General features: G+C 40.2%; 2 protein-coding genes across 8 annotated transcripts in view; both read right to left on the bottom strand.

Annotated features, from left to right (window-relative positions):
- Positions 1-2330, bottom strand: part of si:ch73-103b11.2 (myosin phosphatase Rho-interacting protein) — a 47519-nt gene extending 45189 nt beyond the window's left edge. For 6 of the 7 annotated variants that reach the window (XR_009683285.1, XM_061095091.1, XM_061095092.1 and 3 more), the window contains exon 1: positions 1498-2330. Coding sequence is in view for 6 of the 7 variants with exons in the window: in XM_061095091.1 (XP_060951074.1) it covers positions 1498-1617 (120 nt within the window). In the remaining variant the exon portion in view is untranslated. The remainder of the gene's footprint in view (positions 1-1497) is intronic. The other variant, XM_061095096.1, reaches the window with a different exon arrangement.
- Positions 2331-5830: 3500 nt separating this feature from the next.
- On the bottom strand, positions 5831-20755 carry LOC133027879 (actin-binding LIM protein 1-like). The gene is made up of 20 exons (XM_061095027.1): positions 20443-20755; positions 16242-16385; positions 14116-14299; positions 13907-14016; positions 13211-13337; positions 12947-13040; positions 12775-12862; positions 12604-12662; positions 11427-11504; positions 10444-10614; positions 9703-9732; positions 9492-9621; positions 9259-9348; positions 8824-8871; positions 8075-8139; positions 7824-7869; positions 7712-7719; positions 7120-7194; positions 6432-6512; positions 5831-5954 (listed from the first exon to the last, which is right to left on the bottom strand). The coding sequence occupies exons 1-20, from the start codon at positions 20753-20755 to the stop codon at positions 5841-5843; spliced, it is 2055 nt and encodes a 684-aa protein (XP_060951010.1). The 3' UTR covers positions 5831-5840.
- Positions 20756-21884: the final 1129 nt, after the last annotated feature.

Genomic DNA, 21884 nt, shown 5'->3' with positions numbered 1-21884 from the left:
GTTGAAGATATCCCCAGCTGGAGAGGTGTCGGTCAGATAAACTGTCGGGACACAGATGACACCTAACCTGTCCTGTTAAACAGCTCAGCGGAAGGAATGATCGTGATACAGGCTGACATTCTTTATCAGTGCCACTATTCACAACCTGCCAATATCAACAGCCCCACACTGCAAGTTCATAAAACATGTGCAAACACACTAAACTCACAACACTGGAGAAAACATCATCAACTTGGCAACACATCTGCGGCCAATAGAAAAACCTGCTGCAAATACGCCAAACACGACCAGATACTCCCAACAGAAGTGTTTCCAGGGGACACTATAAACATGGCTGAGACACGCTTGTTGTTGCCATGGTTTATGACTCGTGAAGTTACAAGTTGAAGTTGGCTTTCACTGTGTTGTTGGAAAATGATTAGTTTAACATTGTTGATTGCATGATTCAGATGTTTTTTGCAGATTTATCACCTACCTCACACATATTATTATCTCACCAATTGGTCATCTGACGAAATACACTAAATAAATTGAGAAACTAAATAACTAACGTTGTGTTTTTCAGATCAACGACGCCAAGGTGAAGACAAATCCCCTTGATCTAAAAAGGACAAAGTTAGCATGCTATATTAACCAGCTACCATGACATTAGTGTGTTTCTCATTTAGTTAAGTGTATTTAATCCAATCACTTGATTTGGCAGGTTAGAGTGTCCCAACCATGGTCATCTAATTTTTGGGTCCCCTGGAAACACGTATGTTGTGTAGCAAGTATTTGGTTGTGTTGTGGGATTTGGACGGGTCGAGTATTTGGTTTTGTTGGAAGAAATTGCTATTGTTGGGAGTAATTGCTCGTGTTGTGAGTATATGCTAGGATTGACAGTATTTGGAAGTGTTGGGAGTATTTGCAGCACATTTTCTGAGTAGACCTGTTGTATATCTTTCTTCTTAAGATACATCTCTCTATAGAAAGCTTTCATCGCATGATGGCTATGACTTTTATTATCTGTATCTACTATACTATACCTTTTACTCTGCGACTTTCATACTGTTTTTTGTAAAGCACTTTGTTACTTGTATTGAAAAGTGCTTATTATTACTAGTATGACTAGTGCCTGTATTTGTGACAGAGGCAATAATGTGGGAAAGAATGGGATACAAAAACAAAACACAAGCATTATTGCAAGTTTTGACATGACAGCAAGATTTGAAATGCTTTCACAGGAACAACGTTAACCCAAATAACATGAAGTGACAGCAGGGTCCTGTGCTGCAGGGCTTGGGGCTGGGTGGAGGCCTATATCTGCATGAATTAAGGTCAATAAGCCCCCTTGAGCTGGAAACTAATTATGTCCAATTAACCCAACCTTTGCACTTGGCGGTCTGTTGACATGACTAACCCCTTTGAAACGTGCACATCAAACTGAAACTCACACACACAACAATAAACAGGCAAGCCCACAAGTATGTATGAGACATAAGAATATATGAAAATCACCTGGTTGAAGTCCTCATCGTTGAGCAGATGGGATTCTCTGGGCTTGAAGCAGTTCTGGCATTTGCTCTTGTTGAATATGTTGGCTTGAAATTTCCGGCAGGGATTGTCTTTGAGTGACATGATTGATTTGTACAAAATTTTAAATAAACAAATAAGCTGACAAAAAAAAATAAAAATCCAATTAATCTGGATCCGGATGGAGAAATGTGAAGCAGAGTAAAAAGTCAAAGTCGTGCGCGGTGCACCTGCACCCGGCGCCCTGAGGAGGTGACTGACCTCCGGGTTAAGTGATATCTATGTCGGTCATGGCTGGAGCTGACCTGCGAACTTTGTCTCGTAGCACACGGGCTCCAGGAGCACAAGTTGTCGGCCAAAGTTGAGGACAGATGTGCGCAGGCGGTGCTTCTCCTTCTCCTGCTCCTGCTGCTCCTCCTTCACCCACGACCTCCGGCGGGGCGGCGGCGGCGCCTCACAGGTGACAGACCGGGCCTGGAGCTCGCTGCGAGGGTCCCGGGTGCCTCCATCGGGCGGACTGGCTCAAACCGAGGGAGGGAGGGAGAGTCCACCTCGGCCCCCTCCTCCTCTTCTTCCTCCTCCTCCTCCTCCTCCGCCTCCTCTCTCCGTATGTGTGTTTCTATCTAACAAGTGAAACCTACTTCCCGCGGCTAATGTCTCCCGTCAAGGCCGAGTCCCGTTGTCCAACTTCAGCGACGCCATGGCTCGGTTGTCCCCCCGGTGGTTCCGCAGCGCCTCTGCCCGGGAATGGTTCGCAGTCTGCGGGTCGGTGTGTTTTCGTCGAGACCGTCGCTCGGCTCCGAGCTGAGTGGTGGTGGTGGTGGGGGGCGGTGATTGACAGCCACCCGCGGCCAATCAGGTGCAGCAACGCGCCCACAAACGGAGCCCGTCGTCCAATCAGAAAGCCTGGAAGGAGATCCAGTACTTTCGCCCAGGCTAGGTGGGCTTTAAAGAGCCCGTGACAACAAATACTAACTTCCATGTTTTCAATAACAGGCCCAGCTCACGATTCTCATCACTGGTGTTTTTGTGGTGTGTCCAAAATCCACAAGAAAACAGAAAGTTAACTACATGTCAGAAAACTTCAGCCCCCCCTCCCTCCCCCCATTCCAATATTTTACAGTAAAAAACTGGTTGTGTAACATTCATAACTGTCCAGGAAGATTTGTAAGCACGACCGATCAACAACAATTCATGTGATGTGACTGTGTGAAATGATCTTGGTCCCCACAACATAAGGAACACTGAGGCCTCACAAAAAGAAAAAGAAAGAGAGAAGGATTATTTGAACATCAAATTATGGAAATAAAGATATACAAAATACAAATTATAGAGCATTTCGTTTTCCAGTCGCATTAAAGGTCACACATAGTAGTTTTGGAGGTATGTGTAATAGTTAATAGTGTGTAATGCACTTTATACAGGTATGTTATTGTAAAATTGTATATCATTTATTTTAATTCTGCCTTATTTGTGAAGGTTCCTGGTTATTATAAGTACCTCTCTCCCCCCCCCCCCCCCCCCCTCTCTCTCTCTCTCTCTCTCTCTCTCTCTCTCTCTCTCTCTCTCTCTCTCTCTCTCTCTCTCTCTCTTTTACACAGGTTTGCACGGCTATCATTTGGTCCATACATTGTATATAGCATAACCAAAACCTTATCCTTAACCTTAAGCATAATCAGTTCATACCTAATCCTAACCCTAACCTAACCCCAATTCACATCTGATCTTTTACCGTAACCAGGACCTCAGAATTTGAGTGATGTATCATTAGGAGCAGGCTTTTGTCCCCATGAGATCTACTGGTATCAACAAGGCCAGTTTTGATGCTGGTAAGGGCCTGACAAGAACACAAAAATGAGGACACACACCCCTTGTCCACTTTGGTGTGTGTGTACCTGCATAAGTCCTGTACAACACAAAAAAAAATTCCTTTATAAATTAATATTAATGTGACAAACAATGGCAATAATCTAACAAAAGGCCATACAGCAACTTCAAGTACTGCTTCTCATACATTTCATGATGATTTAATATGCTTACATAATCCATTCTCTCTTGTCAATGGGGCTGATATAACAATGCAAAGTAGAGGATCGTGTTGAAGGCTATTTTTACCACTTTCAGTACCGCTGGTACTGCTGCAGCTGCTGCATCAAAGTTAAAGAAAAAAGACGTCTCAAAGATACTGCTCAAATAGCAGCTTAAGCAATCCTAGTAATAGAGTAATCCTGGTGCTGTGCTGTGGTTCCAGAGCACCACCTGTTGGTTTTAAATTTCCACAGGCTGGGTCCCAGACTGGGTCCAAACGGGGAGAAAATGAAGCCTACAATAACGTCTGAGACAAATCATGTGTTGGTGATAGATAGCAGGTGGAGTTGAGTCAGAGTATTTTGCAATTCTTCAGTCCTGCAGCTGGTGTTAGGTGTGCATAAAAGATATGAAGTGTTTCTTAATACCGTGACGTTGTTTGTCAGTGTATCCGTACAACACCTGTTCTCTTACCAGAACTGACGCACATTAGAACGTTATAGTCAGTACATGTATTCCATAAAGTTATCATGCGACTAAGTACAGTCATGGACAAAAACAAGATGTTTTCTAAAAAAAAATTCTTCTGTAGCAGGTGAGCAGGGACGTGCCAGACATTTTTAGGGACAGGTGCTCAAGTGAAAAGTGGGGCACCCCTCTTAAATGTATTTTCAAAAATAAAGTTATATACACTATCTTTTAATACACTTTAAGCATCAAATTACCCATGCACACGTGACGAGTCTGTATAAAAGTGAAAAGAACAATATTTTAGACTCCACACTAATGATCCAGACTGTGAGATACTCTTTGGAGATGCAACAAAAACGTAGAATTATACACAAAACTACGTGCTCAAGACACTGAGTGCATGCATACACAAACTCATTCATACATACAATGAAAAGACACTTATTTAATCAACCTTTAAGAAGTGCAGATATTTATTTAGATCGTTTGAGGTGGTGTGAACAAGCATCAATGTTAAGGTAGCAGATACAGTTTACCACAGCCAAGTCAGGGTGAAACATAAAGCAAAAAAACATCTTAATTCATTTAAGAGTCAAAAAAAGCAAATTTGTGTTAATCTAGTGACACAAAAATAGAGTTCTCACATATTTGCTCGATTGTGACTTCCATTGTCGATTGTGACAATGGAAATTGTAAGACCAACTTGACAAATGACATCAGTTAGTAACACACAAATAAATAATTTAAAAAAAAATTTGCTCAAATAACATTAAAAGTTATATAAACACAATAGAAAACTATAAAGAAAAACTATAAATTTGTATGTCACTAATAGATGTAATTAATTTAAGTTGGTAAATAATTTTTATTTCTTCTTTGTTCAGAGTATTAAGAGAGTAACAAAACATATATCACATACCAAGTAACAATGTGAAGTGTGCAGGTTAGATCCATTCTGTAGTCATTAAACACTGTGATTCATGTATCATGGGAAGCTTTATTCACAAAGAGCTGGACCAAAGGCTTTTGATTGGAAAACCCATATCTTTAACCAATCTGTACATGAATCTGTCTGAATTTACACTGCTTAAAAACTCTCAAACTGTGTGTTATATAGTCAGCGATTCTCTATTTTTTCGAAAAGCAGGCAGGAAAGTGCTATTATTGTACATTTTAGGGATCCTAACCTTTAGCATACCTCACCTACAATCTTGTAAATATGTTCATAGATATTTTAGGAATAATTCAAACATTAGTTTTCCTCAAAAACTTTGTGTCGATGAGGTCAGTCCAAGGTTCTGCACAATTGTTCCTCAGCAACAAACCGTGGGCGGATTTTAGGGATCTAGCGCCCTCATCAGGGCCGTGAAAACATACAAGCAGCACCTTTTTTGTTTTGGCTAATATGATCACTTGGTAAAGGTTAGATAAGGTTAAGGTATGACTTCAACCATCGGTCTGAAACATGTTGCAAAGCTTAAAAAATACATTATTTTTTGCCAAGCTACATGAACATCACACAACATTCTCCATTTGTGAAGAATGTGCAAAAGATTATTTTCAGCTGAATCGTCCAATATGAACGTAATTCCTGGGGAGACAGGGCTGACGTGGGAAAAACAAATCAGGGCAGTATATCACTGAAGCCAAGGTTAGAGTTAAGTTGAGTTCCAGTGTTCATATCTGCGTTGAGGTTATTGGACTTTAACCGTCATTCATCACAATGACCTCCACGGACTCGCTGGGTTGCCGCTGCAAGCCTGTGATTTGTGCTGTTCTAATGTTCGTGAATAAATGTCCAATAAATAAAGACGTGCGTTAGGCAGCAATCAGAAAAGATTTGCACTCTTCTTCATGTCATTACGTTTCCAGAGTGGAAGTGTGTAGAACTCTCGGATCTCCATACCAAAGATATCATAGAAAGAACCCGGGGAAAGGTGGCACTGCAGGAAAGAAAGAAGAGAGCATGGAAGAATGAAGTTAAACTTTATTGTACTATGAGAAAAGAAGCATGTACAGCATGCATGCATGGGAAATGTTTGCATTTTAATCCTTCCCTCTCATTTCTCCTGTTTTGTCTTTCCAATAATTTGTTTCTTTCTTTTTGCTTCTCACTTCCTTTTGTTTCTTCTTTTTGCTTTCAGCATATTCCTCTTTGTTCTCTCTCTCTTTCTTTTCTTTCTCCTCTTTCTTATTCCTTTTTCTTTTTCTCCTTTTGAAATGTTTCTTGTCTCTTTTTCTTTCTTTATATTTCATTCTTCGCTTTACTTTCTGTTCTTTCTTTCTTCTTTCTCTTGTTCTCGAAATAAAAACATATTTTAAATTGCTACGTGTGGACTGTATTTCTTATTCTAAAATAACAATTTCAAATGAAAAACTGTGCTTCACTTCACAGATGCTTTTCTCATATTTCACTTTACCTCCAGTCTCGTTCTGTCGACGTCCCTCGGCAGCTTCACTCGTCTTCTGTTGGTCACTGCAAGCATTTCATATGGGTAGACCTTGACAAAACAAAGACTGGTTAAGAACGCCGATCACAAACAAACGAGACACTGAAACACAATCTTTTGAAGACGTGTACAAGCTATTGAAATAGAGATGGAGTTAGAACATCATGTTCCAAGCAACTATGCATCTATTGTAAAACCACTGCACAGTTAGCAGCGGTTAGTGCTTTAAGCTTAAAGCTTAGAGCTGAAAACACTTTCAAGGACCTGCAGGCATCACATATTGGTGCATTCAACACTATTCTACAGCTGCTAAACAAGCTTGTGTTTGAATTCTGTCCTGAGCTCCACTGAAGTTTATTTTCAAGTATTTAGGAACTCCACCATAGAGGTTATGTTTTCACCCCTGTTGCTTGTTTGTTGATATAACAAATACATTTATTTAACATTGCGAGATGGGACATTTTTCAACATTTTCACTGATTTCTCAGGAAGTCATACATGGAAGTGTGTTAAATTTGGTGCAGCTAATCGAATTTAAACAGTTGGGCCTTGGCGAAGGTCTAAGCTCTACTGAGTGTCATTCTAGTTTTTTTTGTTCTGACATGACAAAATCTGAATTTAATGATGGCAAAAACATGAATATACAAATAATACTTGCTTTTGGTTCCAACAAATTAGGCATGGACATTCCTCTGTCCAGTCTGGCTAATGGATGTGGACTGTCATAGATGAGCTACAGAATGAAGCAAACACATGCAGTCGCCAAATTCATCACTTCAGAGCTCAGAGCTGCAAATATGTTAGTAAAGCATATTTATAGAGTCAGTTAGGCAAATCAATAAAGGTATAAATGCAACTTTAAGCTGACCCTGAGTTCACTGTTTATTTAAACATGCATATTGGGCTGGGCAATAAATAATTGATTTATCAATAAATGTATTTTTCTTTATTAATTTATAATATATAAATATAGTGCTTATGTACAGTGTAAGCATGGTGAGGAGAATTAACTTGTCTACCTGAGATTTGCTTCACAACCTTCACTCAGGAGCAAAAATCTTTAAACCTTAAAGAGATAATAATGTGACATGTATCATGATAATTATCAATATCGAATAATGGGAATTTTGGCCATACTGCCCAGCCCGACATGAAGATGCAGACAGTGAGGTAAGGTCAATTGCAAACATGGGAAGTTACCAGGGATTCAAGATCACATAAAAAACTCCATTCAGTGCCCATTCACATACCTTGAAATCTGAAAGGCAAGGGAAGAAAGCAGAAGCAACACATGATTAATTTTCATGAACTGATTTAATATTGAAGTGATATGATAAATAACAGAGACATGAACATACTAACCTCTGAATCTGTCATCACTGTAGTGGGAGAAATCCGCTGACCGAGGCTTAATCAAGCAAACACATGAAAACATTAAGTTCATTCCATTTCTTTTTCTTTTTCCTCGTAAATTTTCTTCAAAAATCCCGATACCAACATTAACAACTCAGATATTTGTGTAGTTCAGAGTCAAACTTTATAAAGGAGGAAAATAATTACTCATATGTACAATATATGACAAATTGGTTATAGGTAAGTGATGCTGCTCCTACCGGATGGAGGCCGCTGCGACCGTATCCGGGCAAAGATAAAGCTTGGGAAGTGGGTGAATTTGGATCTATGAGAGAGTGAAACAGCAGAAACTGGAGATTAATTAACCATGAGAGTTATCCCACTCAGTCTCAGCTCTTTGCCCAGATTAGATCAGACTTACTGAGTGAACGTAAACACACCAGCTATAAGCACCTTGTCAAGATCTGTTCTTAGGCTTTTGCTAATAGTTCTGTAAAACGGTCTTCTCAGTACTGCTCTATTTTTAAACTTACTTTTCCCATAAAACCTTTATTTTACATGTTGTTATTCTTCCATTCTTTAGTTCACACAAGGGTACGTTCAAACTGTTCAACTAATAATTTGCTGTCAGCTTAGATGCATTGAGTGCTGACTCTGAGTTTGACCTCATATGACTCTTATGGCCTCAGACACGGGAGGGTTTAGATCCTGCTCAGGGATTTAAATAGACTTTGGGTGTTCTGTTGTCTGCTTGGTCTAATCAACCAGAACTAACTTGCTGCATCAAACTGTGTTTAAATGTGCAAATCAAATTAATCGTTAAATTAGCTCCTAACTTCATCTGCAGAGTTTTCATAATTATCTTTTACTTGCTGTACAAGTATCAGTATCAGTGAAAGTATAAGTATTAGTAGAAAAACACAAATATTTTAAAACGCAACATGTCTAGTTTAAAATTTGTCAGTTACAATTTTATTGTTAACTGAACGATGAAAAAGTCAAACTGTACCTTGCTGTTTGTAAATTGGAGGCCTCCTGTACATGTGAAAGCCTTCATCTGCACAATGAAAATAAATATTTATATTATATATTTAATCCTTATATTTATCACTGAAAGCAGACAAAAGAAATAAGCTGATCATGCAGAAAGGGGAAGAAAAGGAGTGGAGAAAATGTCTTTCTGTCTGAGGCAGAAACGGTTCTCTGACACTTTGACCACTAGAGGGCAGAGACTCGGTGCCACCCCTCTCTGTGTGTTTGCATATTGTTGTTATTCTCAAATTCACTCAAAGTGATCTAATGTAGTTAACTGAATAAAGTAGTAGGTCTCCCATTAAATATTAGTGTCTGGGTTTAAGAGGCAGCAGAGGGTTACTGTAACAGCAGAGTGGAGGAAGAGGGTTGCAGGAAAGGTCAGGGGTCAGGTGGAAGGTGGGGGTCTTACCTTTGGTTTGAGGGAGAAAGTGGGGACATAAAGGGGAAGGGGAGCAGGTTTCATTGTTGCCAGAGAATAAAGAGGGAGAAACCATCAATGCTGGAGTGGAAGTGAAAGGACGAGGAGGAGGAGGAAGAAGAAGCGTCGTGGGGACAGAGACAAAAGTAAGCATTGGACATTGAATCTCTTCACAAAAGGTGATGTGAAGACTGAGGTGATTTACGTCCGAGCGCTCCCCTTACCTGGCCTGTGGAAGTGCTGTGGCGATCTGGACAGACCTGGAGTGTAGCTGTGTCGTTGGTACGTGGTGTAAACTCCAAAAGATCCGTGGCTTGTGGATTTCGGAATGTTCCTCCTCATTTCAAAGCCCTCCTTGAGAGCAGAAGGAAAACCAAATAGTGAGGAATACAAGTGTGGCCTATTATGTGTAAAGTTGATAGAGAAATCATTTACCTCTGTGGTTTCAGATACATTTCCTGTTGACTAAATGAGAAAGGCAGAAGAAGAGATATTTATGTATGAATTAACTCAATAACACATCAATATACATATTGTAAGTTCAGGTAAAAACCTTGTAGCTCCAAACTTGACAAATACTTTCTTTAACTCTGCGAGGTATGATGGAGAAAATCATCTTTAGGGGACAGATATCTATGAGTGTGTGCAATCTGGTGCAGATCGAAATCCAGATCGGGTGCCATTCTAATTTGAGTATGCATTTTTGCATCAAAGTTGGGGGGGGAGCGGCAGACACAGAATTTGAAAGATCACAGAGTTTTGAGTTACGAGGTTTTCACATGAGGACGTACGTAAGGTAGGGAACAAAAGGATTCGATCATAAGGGTACAGTAGATCTGACTTATTATTCCAAGTTGGCTTCTGGTAACCTGGCAGTGATCATTAAAAAAGTCAGCAACAACAAATAATACAATATTGCTACCTCCATTGTAAATGTACATTGGACAAATTCTTAGAAATGTGACTTATGCAAATCCTGACAAACTAACACTATTGCTGTAAAAACACATGTGTCCATTTTTATTAAAGGATGTGATGCATTTTGGGCTTAACACAGTTAATTATGAGAACAATTGAGGAAGTCCTCACTTGGTTTGACCAAAAAACAGCAAAACAGCAAAACAATGACACACAAACATGTCACTGGATATGACTCGGAGCATTGAATGAAGTTACCTCTGTAGGGTTTGACCTGTCCTGTCTGCTGACTTTGTTGTCCACAGCAGGTGGGTTGTTGTTCACAGACTTATAGGATATCATATCAGGATACTCTATATCATGTATAGCCTTGACTCTGGGAATTGCCGCTAAGTCTCGGTAGTCAATGATCTCATTATCTACTTTTGCCTGGGGAGCAGGACAGGGAGAGGAGATGGAGAAGGAAAGGAAGAGGAAGAGGGAGGGGATGAGGAGGACACAGAGGACGGGAGATACGAGGATCAGAAAGTGCAAGTAAGGTCAGGTGAAAGGTCAGAGGTTGCTCATTATGTCATTTCAAGGAAGAATGAAACTTTAATCCCACAGCACCATGTTGGTCTGACTTTGGCACGTGAAATAAACAGATCTACTGTAGGAACTTATCCTGATTTACTATAAATTGATCGTCTTTGGCGATCTACAAAAATCTTGTGTGACTTGATGGGGTAAAGTTCATTCCATTCAATAAACCAACAGGGTGGGGATCAGACGAGAGCGGGTGGAGGAAGGACGGGCTACTGGCAGCACCAATTATTTTTTTTTCTAATTAGTGTCAATCTGAATTGTCAGCGCATTCAAATTGGTGAAGCAAATAAATCTAAACTCTTCTTCAATGTGTGGTTGTTTTTCTCAGCGTATGAATAAATTGATTCAACATTCAACCACAATTGAAATCACGTTTTTTTTCTCTCACAAGCAAGATGACACTAGTTCCGATCAGTCAAGGTAAAAGTGATTTTCAGATTATTTTTTTTTAACTGCTTTTTTAATATTCTTCAAATTAACTATTTTGCTAGTTGTATGCATATTCAGTTACAGTCAAAGAGTAATATCTGGCAAGAGAGACACTTTGTCCATGCGACCCCCCTGTATGAACAAAGGGATAAATGACACGTGAATAAGCCCAAAGGGGAAGTGTGCACCATGGAAGATGCTGAGCAGATGTTGGCGGCAGAACTTACGCAGATCGTTCGACCAGGACTCCCCGGGGTGCACGAGCCCGGCCTGGAGCACGAGCTTTCAGAGGAGGATCTAGTGTGCTACGGACAAGAAAAATTTAGTTAGTTAGTTTGATTTATAGGATGATTAAAAGGAGACATTTCTCTGCTCATAACCAAGTTCATAAGTTCGATGTAGGCTCATCTTCCTCATACTGACTATTGCTGCAGCCCCTCTTTTCAGCCTCTGTCTGAAACGCCAGGTTTTAGCTTCTGTCTCTTTAAGACCCTCCTCCCAGTAAAGCCCAGTGTGCTCTGACTGGCCAGCTGGCCCACTCTGTTGTGATTGGTCACCCTGTTCTAGCGCATATAGGAAATTATTAATTTTTTATTTTATTAATTTTATTTTTTAATTTGGCATTCGCTCTCGCTTTACCTCGCTTTTCTGCTTCAGCTTAGATTCCTGTAATGCAACATATTCACATGCACAGACAACTTTGTGCTTGCATTATATCAAGAGCAGTTTTCTATTCACCCCTGTAGTGTGCAGAACAGCCCCAGTACAATATATTGTTCTGTGTTGTATTTCTGCTATTTGCACAATGACACCGGTCAGGTGTGGCTGTAACAGTACTTAGTAGGGAAAGAGAACACTAGTGCACATTAAATAGTGCAGGTTCTAGCAGAGTGCAAGGCCAGAGATGAAAACAGCCAAGCATGCAGCACTGTCAACAAACAAAGCTCAGACTTCCTTTTAAAAGGTTATGTGCAAAATGCATTTTCTATTGCACATAACATACTGTTGCTTGTCTTAGTTATTCTTGAAAGCTGAAAGGCAAAGTGTTCTTGTTGCATGTGAAACAAGCGCGTGTGGTTAATCCCAGACTCTGAGATTACAGCCGGCCTCACTCAGTGCACACCGCAGACTAGCTCACAATAATAACCTTCAGTTCACGTGAAGGGAAAAAGAAATCAAGGCCCGGTGCTTTTGCTCTGCTGACCTGGGAGGGAAGAGAATGTGTGAAGACATGACACCAAACAGCTAAAACTCTTTATCGTCTTACACAGAAATTTGTAAATGAGATATTAATGGTTTATTTTGGGTAAACTGTAGCAGTGGTATCATGTAGCTGCCTCTAACATATGAAAAGGCTTCTGAAACATTAAAATACAGTTGAGTGTTAAGTTTAGGAGAACTCACCCTGTAACTGTCCTCCGTCCTGCTGTTGTCTCTGCAGTCCGGGTGCCACACTGTCGACCCTGTGAACCATTCGCAATTAGCTGCTGCAGCCAAAGTGTCACGGTTTATTAAGAGTCTATAAAGCAGCGGGACATGTGTATCTCCACAGAGTGATTAGGATCTATCACCGACCTTGCAGAAACATCTCTTCTCCCTCTGTGAACATCTTGTCACATCGGCTGCATCTCGCACAACTCGGGTGATAGTGTTTGTCTCCTGCCTGCAGCAGATAACCAGACAGGTAAAAGCATCACATATCATCACATACACAACCTGCACAGAGGGACTCTTCGACGAAACTTACCTCCAGAACTTTTCCTGTTATAAACTTATGACATGCCTCACATTGTATCCCAAACTTAATCTGGTAGTCCCTCTCACAGTAAGGCATCCCATCTCTGGAAGACAAAAGATTTAATGTTTAAAAAAACATCATCTTATTCATATATCAGCTGCTCATAGACTTCAGCTGTATTCCAGATGTCATGGTGTATTTTCTGCTACAATTGCACGGTATAGAGACAGTATCATGAATATGAGAAGGTGTGCATGAGAGATTTGCATTTACTTGCTGATGTATTCTCCGCTCAGCACTTTCCTGCAGGATTTGCACTTAAAGCAGCCGAGGTGCCACTGGCCGCCCAGAGCTAACAGAGCCTGGCCGTTCTTGATGTCTCTGCCGCAGCCGGTGCAGTCTGAAAACACACACATACTCAGTGAGGGTTAACACATCTGAGCATGCTCTTGTCTTGTAATCCTTAAAGAAAATCATGCTTCTAAAGAAAGAAAATCATAATAAATGTTAAATACATTAGATATTAGACAGACTGGTAGGACAAATTCAGCATCTCATTCCCTACAAATGCAGTGTGTGCCTTTTCCTACTTATTTTCTGTACAATCCTGCAGAGAAATCCTCTTAATCCCCTATTGATCCCTGCTGTATCTGCTTTATGATGAATTAGGTCAAGTTGAGTTGGTTGTCGCTTTCTACTGAGTCTCCTAATCCATACAGAGTTGTTGTCACTGTCCAGATTTATAAAGTATAACCAGATTTGAAAGGTAAAAATCAGCGGCAAGTTGTGCACTGTATGCAAATCTGGGACATTGAATTTATGCAAAGATATCCGCAAGATTTCTGATGAGGCTTTTTTGTGATTTCTGCAGTAAAGAGGAATTCCCTTTATCACAGACTTTTTTTTTTTTTTTCAATAAAAGCACACTAACTCCCATACTTGCTTGAAAATATGAAAGGATGCACTCACTGCTAGAGTACTTCACGTCGGTCGGAGCAGGAGACACAGGTTGAATGCAGCGCTGACAGAGGCAGTCTTTTCCACTGAAGGTGACACAGTCCCCAGCGGGAAAGGGCTGCCTGACAAACAGAGGCAGAGACAGAGGTACATCCCACAATTCCTTTCTCTCTCCAAATATGATTCAAAATATTGAATGTTTTTTAATTTTTTCCAGTTACTTGCAAATGGTGCACACAAAGCAGGCTGGGTGATAAGTCTTCCCCAAGACAGTAACCACCTCCCCCTCCACGAACTCCCCACAGTTGCTGCAGAGCGTGCCGTGGAGCCTCTGGAAGTCCAGCGGACAGAGGAATTCGCCGCTCTTCATGAAGAAGCCGCTCTGGGCCAAGTCACAGCCACACACTGCATAGATCACAGAGAGAGAAATTAACAGAGGGAGATCAATATTGAAAAATGATGACCAACCAAGCAGATGAATACTGGAATGGATATGTTTGCATTTGGCCTTTATGCTTTTTAAAAACTCTTTACAATTCAAACTTTTCATGCTTCAATATGTAGCCATGTTTTCATTAGTATTCCACACAATAAACACCATCTATCGTAGCATAATTTGGATATATATTACTAAAGTTTTGTTTTGAAATCTAATGTTTGACCATTTAAACGCAGTAATTCACTCAAAAAGTATTCTTTGGTTTTCTCTACAGGCCTTTACTAGCATTTGGCCAAGGTTCTCATATGTTTTTACCATATGATACACTTACTATGTAGAAATCATTAATATATCAGCCAAGGAGGTTATGTTTTCATTTGCATTTGCTTGTTTGTTGGCAGGTTTATGCAGAAACTACTGGACATGTTACCATGAAAGTTGGTGGAATGGTGTGGTATGTGTCAGGAAGGGTGCATGTCCAGATCAGGGGGGCGATTCAACATCCGTAAATAGGGTCTTTTTTCCACTGATTTTGCAGAGAATCATTTATGGATCTTAAAGAAAAAAATCTGGTTTATTTAAGTGACTGATTTTCTATTTGTGTGATTTTGTTTTTTGTGCATTTTAATTGAATGTAAAGGGAGTTGTTGGACTTTGGCCGAGATTTAAATGTTCAACTAAGTTCCAGTTTAGTGATTTATTTGGGTCAGTTTAAATCGGTACCTTTTTGCAGGCTATTGTTACAAGAGATGTTAAATATAGATACGTACGTAATCCATCAAAGGGATGGATTTATGTGTTTGGAGTCATTTGATAGGACCAAACCCGTTTCCGGCACAACAATATGCTCCGAGGTGCCAAGGACAGTTTTATGTTGCTCTATTCCTGTCCTGCGTTGACACACTCACAATGGATGTGGACGCTCTATTTGAATAGCTCTATTTTAAAGTCTGAATACAACAAGCACAAACCACTTCCACTTCCCAACAACCTTAAAACTGAGATTGACAACTGTTTGACTCATACGTCCATAGAGCAAGGCACGTTCTGCCCTCGGACTCACATCCTCAGGTCACCCCACTGGTAAAATACCTCTCTGCTCTGAAAGTCTCTTTGTTTCCTCTGCGCTGAAAACACCGTCACCATGTAGTTAAAGGGCTCCAACACGAGAAGCTTGTCAGTGTCGATTAGCGGGAACAATAGGCTGTTGAGGAAATATGTTTTTCCATCAAGCCCTGTAACTATGGAGAATGAGTGTTTGTCAACCCGGGAGTTTTTCTCTACCGACCATTGTGGAGGTAGAATGATGTGTAACTAATTGAATTTGACGGCACAAATAAACGAGAAGGGGATTCTGTTCAATTTTAAAAACGAACCTGCTGAAAACAAGCTGTTTGTATGCAACCATGCAAAGGTCTTGTTATTTAACTCATTTTAATGTAAACCCAGAGTGGGACAGCTTTGTTTTACCTCCATGTTTTCATCCCTGCCCATTTGTTGTTTTGTTTATATTTGGATGATGCAGAAATGACTGGACGGATACCACGAAATTATTTGGAAAGATGCGGCATGGCTCAGAGTTTCAGTTGTTGATGAAAAGAATTTCACTGATATTTATGAGTGTGTGCAATTTGGTGCAGATCCAAATAAAAATCTGAATCTGGTGATTTTAAATGTGGTTAAAAAAAACTATTGGGCCTTGGCAGAGTATGAACTCTTTCTTTTCCCAAGAAATAATTTGGGGGAAAAAGTCAGGAATTGAATCAATATATATATTAGATTTTTCCACACAGCACATGAGGAAGTGTTTTCATTAGACCACCGCTGAGCTTGATAACATATAAACTCTTTTCTGAGAGAGGTGTCCTTGCACGACACCTGCTTTCAACTTATCTCTGGTATACTCACCCTTGCAGGTGAAGCACTTTATGTGTAAGTGAGTATTCTGGACCCGCAGCACCTCCCCTTTGCACGGTTGCCCACACCTGAAGCACTGGATCTCCCGCTTCCCCGCTGGAGAACTTGGGTGGCAGCCATCCGGAGTGTGCAGCACTGCAGGATCACAAGGGAAACAGTTAAGTCAAATGAATAATCACTGATAGAAAACCTCGTGGTGGAATGACAGGGATCAAATCAGGGGATTACCAAAGTCAATAACACTGGGTAATACAATTTACTGCACAAAATTTCATGATAATCCATCTGATAGTTATTAAGATATTTTGGTCTGGACCAAAAAGAAAACACATTTCTCTCTGTGTCCACACAGCATAGGTTTAACATCCTACTGGGTCCTTTCAGTGCTTACATAACTGAACATAATGTGCAGGCTAGCTTTGTTTTGGCACAGAAACACACACACACACACGTACACAAATAAAATACCTTCACACAGTGTCACAGTCATGCATAGATGTTTTAATCCAAGTGATTACAACCTCACAAAAAAACAGACGAGAGCTCAAAAATAAAGTTTTAACACAATCAACAGGGATAAAGTAGTCCCTTGCATGTGTGTGTGTATGTGTGTGTCCAACCACTGTGTCGTATACACTGTATCGTGTGGTTTTAGAGACACAAAGCTCAACCTCTCTCTTTCTCCTTCAGTCTCGTTGCAGCAGAAGTGGTGGATGCCTGTGCAATCTAATCACGGCCCACTTGAAAGGTCCTGAATGTGATTAGCAGCGGAGAGAGAGGAAAGAATGTGCCACGGTGTGAGCTCTCCGTCTCCCGTGTGTGTCTGTGTGTGTGTGTGTGTGTGTGTGTGTGTGTGTGTGTGTGCACCCAGCGTACAAATACCCAAGCTCATGGAAGAATTTTAACTTTTCTTTTTTTCCATACACATTGAGCTACAGAAAAGTCCAAAGAATTATCAGGATTTATCACTTATGAGGCAAATAACAGCTGTATAAATAATAACATGATGTGGATGAATGTCCTCTTAACTTTTTAAGATTTGAAAACTCGTAAAAGTTGGAAGAGAAAATGTTTTTCGGGGCTGTTCTGGTTACCTAACTCCGCCTCGTGAACACCAAGAAAATTGAGTCACGCACCGTTGGTATGTGGCCCCGAGTCTGCCCCACTACAGGAGATTTGTTACTATAGTAACAAGCATGTAGTAGCACACCAGATAAAGAGAGCATGCCTCCCTAATATAGCTGAAGACACGTGAAAAACCAGTGTGGACATTAGGCAGTGTAGTGTTTCCTGATAACCTTCCACCATGAGCCATCTGACTGCGATGTAAACTGTAGTTAGTGATGACTTTGTATGAGACTGAGGCCGATAATCCCCAGAACAACAGCTAAAAGCTTCTGAACAGCCTGGTGAGTTCAATAAAGGCCTCACATGTAGTGCAACATTACACTTTTAACTGTATCCTGAAGAAACAAGCTGAGCTGCTCACAGAGACACAGAAATAATGTATAGATAATAATGAAGGACAATCAAATAATACCGACACATTAATTAAAATTAATGAAAAAATTGATGAGGTTTTCCCAGACAAGGGAACAGTTGATCTTTGTTTAACCTTTACTGCTCTCTTTGAACGTACCTGTCCAGTGGCTTAAGAAGTTAAACGCTGTGAACAATTGTACATGGCATTTTATTACTGTCAGTGGAAATCGTGTACACGGCTGTATGTTGTAACGTGATCAATCAATCCAACCTTATGTACATGGCACCTTTCATGCAGGTAAGTGCAGTTCAAAGTGCTTCACATATGATTGACATTATGATAATAAGACAGACAGAAGAAAAAAAAGATTAGAACCAATTTGAGACTAATGCCCAAAATGGAGATAAAAAGGAATAAATACAAAAATAAAAAAATATTATATAAAATAATAAAATGGTTGATAATAGTTAGGAATAAAAACTAAAATAGAAAAGAAAAGAAAAAAACAACAGTAACAGAAGCTGGCTCTTATACATATTTCTCTCCTTGGTTTGTTTCCTCCAAGTGTAAAAGTCAAATATCAACCTGGCCTGCACCCTAACGTTACCCTTCAAATGTTATTGTTAGAATACTTTCTTGAAAATTTGCAATAATTTGATTGGTTATTTTATTTGAATTTATATTCTAGCATTTTTTCTATTCTCTGTACTTGTGATTTTTTATGATTAGATGGGTTGTGATTGTAATTATATTAATAATTATCGTTTTATCATAATTATGTATGTATATAGATGTATTTAGTTTCTGTTCTTTTGTTCAAACAGCTATGTGAAGTCCTCAGATGAAAAGATTCCAAAATGTCTCCCTGTCTGTCTTGGTCTCTCCCAGAATGTGAAGCTGATATCGTGTCAAGTATTAGCAAATGGTCGATTTAGAAAGAAGGCAGAGGGTGAGAAACCTGAGACATGCAACTAATCGCACACAAAGCGCTATCTCCAGCCAGAGAGAGTGTGTGTGTGTGTGTCATGATGTATGATGTATTATCAACAAGAAACTATAATTTGCTCATCTTTATCTTATATGTTTTGGAACAGCATTATGTTTTTGTCCTCTGATTCAAATCACATATCTTAACGCTACAGGCAAAAAACAGCTCTGTAACAATGAGGTGTAAAATAAATGGAAATGTTCATATGAACTACTTCCATTCAGTGGCAGCAGAGTAATTTCATTACAGGTGACGTCACTGAAGTGAATGACCTTTTCCATACTCTTATGTCCTTTATTATCATTGTGCAAGTGCAAATAACTTTGTCCTGACTCGGGGAATAGCCACAGCAATTGAATCCACTAAGATCATCTGTTTGTTCCCTGTAAGAGCAAAATAGAATAATTGAGGCAAACACAGCTTAATTACAGAGGTATTCCTAAAATCACATGCTGGTATAAGCATGATGCTCTGCGATAGGCTGCGACAGCTGTTAGTGCACTTTTCCCTACTTGGCAAACGCAGTTAATTTAAATGTCTATATGTAGTTGTCAGATTTGAGAATATTTGGTTTGTGAGGCCAAATAGATTACACATATTAAAAGAACTGTCTATAAATGTATAATTAATGTAGTTTTTACTTTCCGAATACACACACTAGAGTGATTACCCAGCCAAATCTCAGATTTATCATGTAATAAAAATGTAGAGTGGAAAGAAGATAATAAAGTTCTGTATACCATCAGACCGCTGTGGCTCAATTTGTGTGAGTCGAGAGCACTTCAAGTCATAGCTAAAAACATTTAAAACAAACAAAAGAGTGAAATGAGAAAGTTCGTCAAATAATGCCGTATATTTATCATCACAAAGATCAAGCTCCAAAAGTTTTAGCACTTTGCTGACAAATCCAAAGTATATGAAAATAAACAAATATATGTATATACTGAATAACATACACAGTAACACCCACACAGATCCTCTCTCATCCTCATACACACACACACACACACACATACTTAGTATAAATCTACCTTTCTCTTTCATGTCAGTGGCTCTCTGCTCTTCAGTGGGAGAACTCAGGGCAGCGGATCAGAGTGAGGAGAGGAGCTAACTGGGCTGCTGGTGCAAAGGAGAGGGGGGTGGTCCAAAAACACAGAGGGCAGGAGGGATTGTGTGTGTGTGTGTGTGCATCCGTGTGTGTGTGTGTGTGTGTGTGGTTGTGGTGGGGGCTCCCCTCAGAGGACAGTAGGAGTGGCGTGTATTTATTTATATTCAAACACTTCAGACACAGGGTAGAAGGCAGGTTTAGACATGTCATTCCTCATTATGACAAAAGTCAATCAGTTCTTATTACAGTAGATGTATTTTTATCATGATGAGACTTTGACAGCAAAATAAACTGCAACCTCCATACGCAGCTTATGATCTTTTATGAAATGAACAGTTCCTTGAGTTGCAGTATCTGGGAAATGAATGTAAACTCTTCATGTTTGCGTGCAGGGTTGGTGTCGAAAGATGGTGTCAGAGGTTTGTCATAGTGATCAATATAATTCATATGTCACAATTCACCCACTGAGATTCAAGATGTTTTTGTCTCATATCTACAAAAAACCTCTAATCTCCAATTTACAGCACAAAATCATGTATATATCGATAAATGCAGGCAATTTCTAAATGATAACAGTCATTAAAACCACATGAAGAAGAGGAGCATTCCTTACTTGACACCTCTGCAGGGATACCGGCCAGCTTCTCACACAGGATGTAGTCGTTGGGGTTGATGAAGGGCAGCTGCTCCATCATGGACTGTTTGGGGATGAGGTAGAGCACCTCGGCAATTTCCCCGTCCTCGATTATCGACATGCGCCGGACGGAGTTCTTCCTCTTGACCCGGTCCAGGACGACCATGTCGTTGTGGCTGGAGCCGCAGATCCGGCCCAGGCTGCTGAGGTTGAGGAGGCTCGGCATGCTGATGCTGTCCAGACTTTCAGCCAAACAGTTCAGGCTACACACCGATCCCAGGTGAGAAACCATAAACGCAAACCTGGAGATGTGAAGGGTCTTAAGTTGCTCTCTAAGACTTTGTGACTGACTCAGCGTGTGTGTGTGTTTGTGTGTGTTTGTGTGTGTGTGTGTGTGTTGTCCATCAGGCAGTCCGAGACTAACTCCTAACACACGCCCCTTAAGAAGATTAAGTCAGGTATATTTTTAGGGTTTATCTTCACAGTAAAGAGAGGATCTGAGCTCTTGGAAGTCTCGATCAGGTAACCTTCTGGCCTCCATTCCTGTGACTTTGAAAATTATGTCATGACAGGGGATGCAGATCCTTTTGGTAATCTAGTGACTTGGGCAATTCTTAAGGAAGATTATAGACTGTACCTGGGTATTTTATCATCCAGTTATGTTTTGTGGTGGAAGTCTGAAAATAAAGAGCAAACCACGAAATTGCCTTTGTGTATTTATAAAGAAGAAGCTTTTGCAAAGGGATCGACCCAGAGCTCTGCACAGCTCACTGTCACAGAGTCGCTAAGAAGCAAAGTGACTTATAATGAGAGAAATGACCTTGGATGAAGCAGGAGGTTGCGCTACATGTCATAGGAGGGGGAGAAACACAAGATAAGATCTTACTGGGACGAACAATTTGTACCAAAGAGATATTTGAAACAAGCTGGCAGACAAAGTTAATGTGAGGGGGAGATTTCCTGGACAGTATACATATATAGTCTCTACAGGTCAGACATGATCTGCTTCAGCTTTGGCCGGATTGTGACTGAGCTTCAGCACCAGATGGACACAAAATGATTCATTTTCAAAAGCCCTTCATCACCGCTGATGTTTTACATGGAGATTGATGTTGTTCTCAGTCATCTACTGTTATTCAGCACTGACTGAAGTCTCTATAGAACAAGGGCCTCATTTAATCTGGCACAGAGTTGGGGTCATGACGTTGGCACCCAGAACATGGATCCTCTGAGAACTCACTGTGCTTACGTATTTGAGGACTGCAGCCTTATTCAAGGTGCTCTCTATTTTTTTTTAGACTGCAAAGCAAAATTATCTTAGATTTTTTCCCATTGAGATTTGATATGTCCTCTGTTAGAGTCCTGGACAAGATGGGTAGCAAAGCTAAGTGAAAACATGGAAACACACACAGAGGTGATAA

Source organism: Limanda limanda, chromosome 21 (assembly GCF_963576545.1).
Source record: "Limanda limanda chromosome 21, fLimLim1.1, whole genome shotgun sequence".
Classification (NCBI taxonomy): Eukaryota; Metazoa; Chordata; class Actinopteri; order Pleuronectiformes; family Pleuronectidae; genus Limanda; species Limanda limanda.
This window is presented reverse-complemented; position numbering and strand designations above follow the sequence as displayed.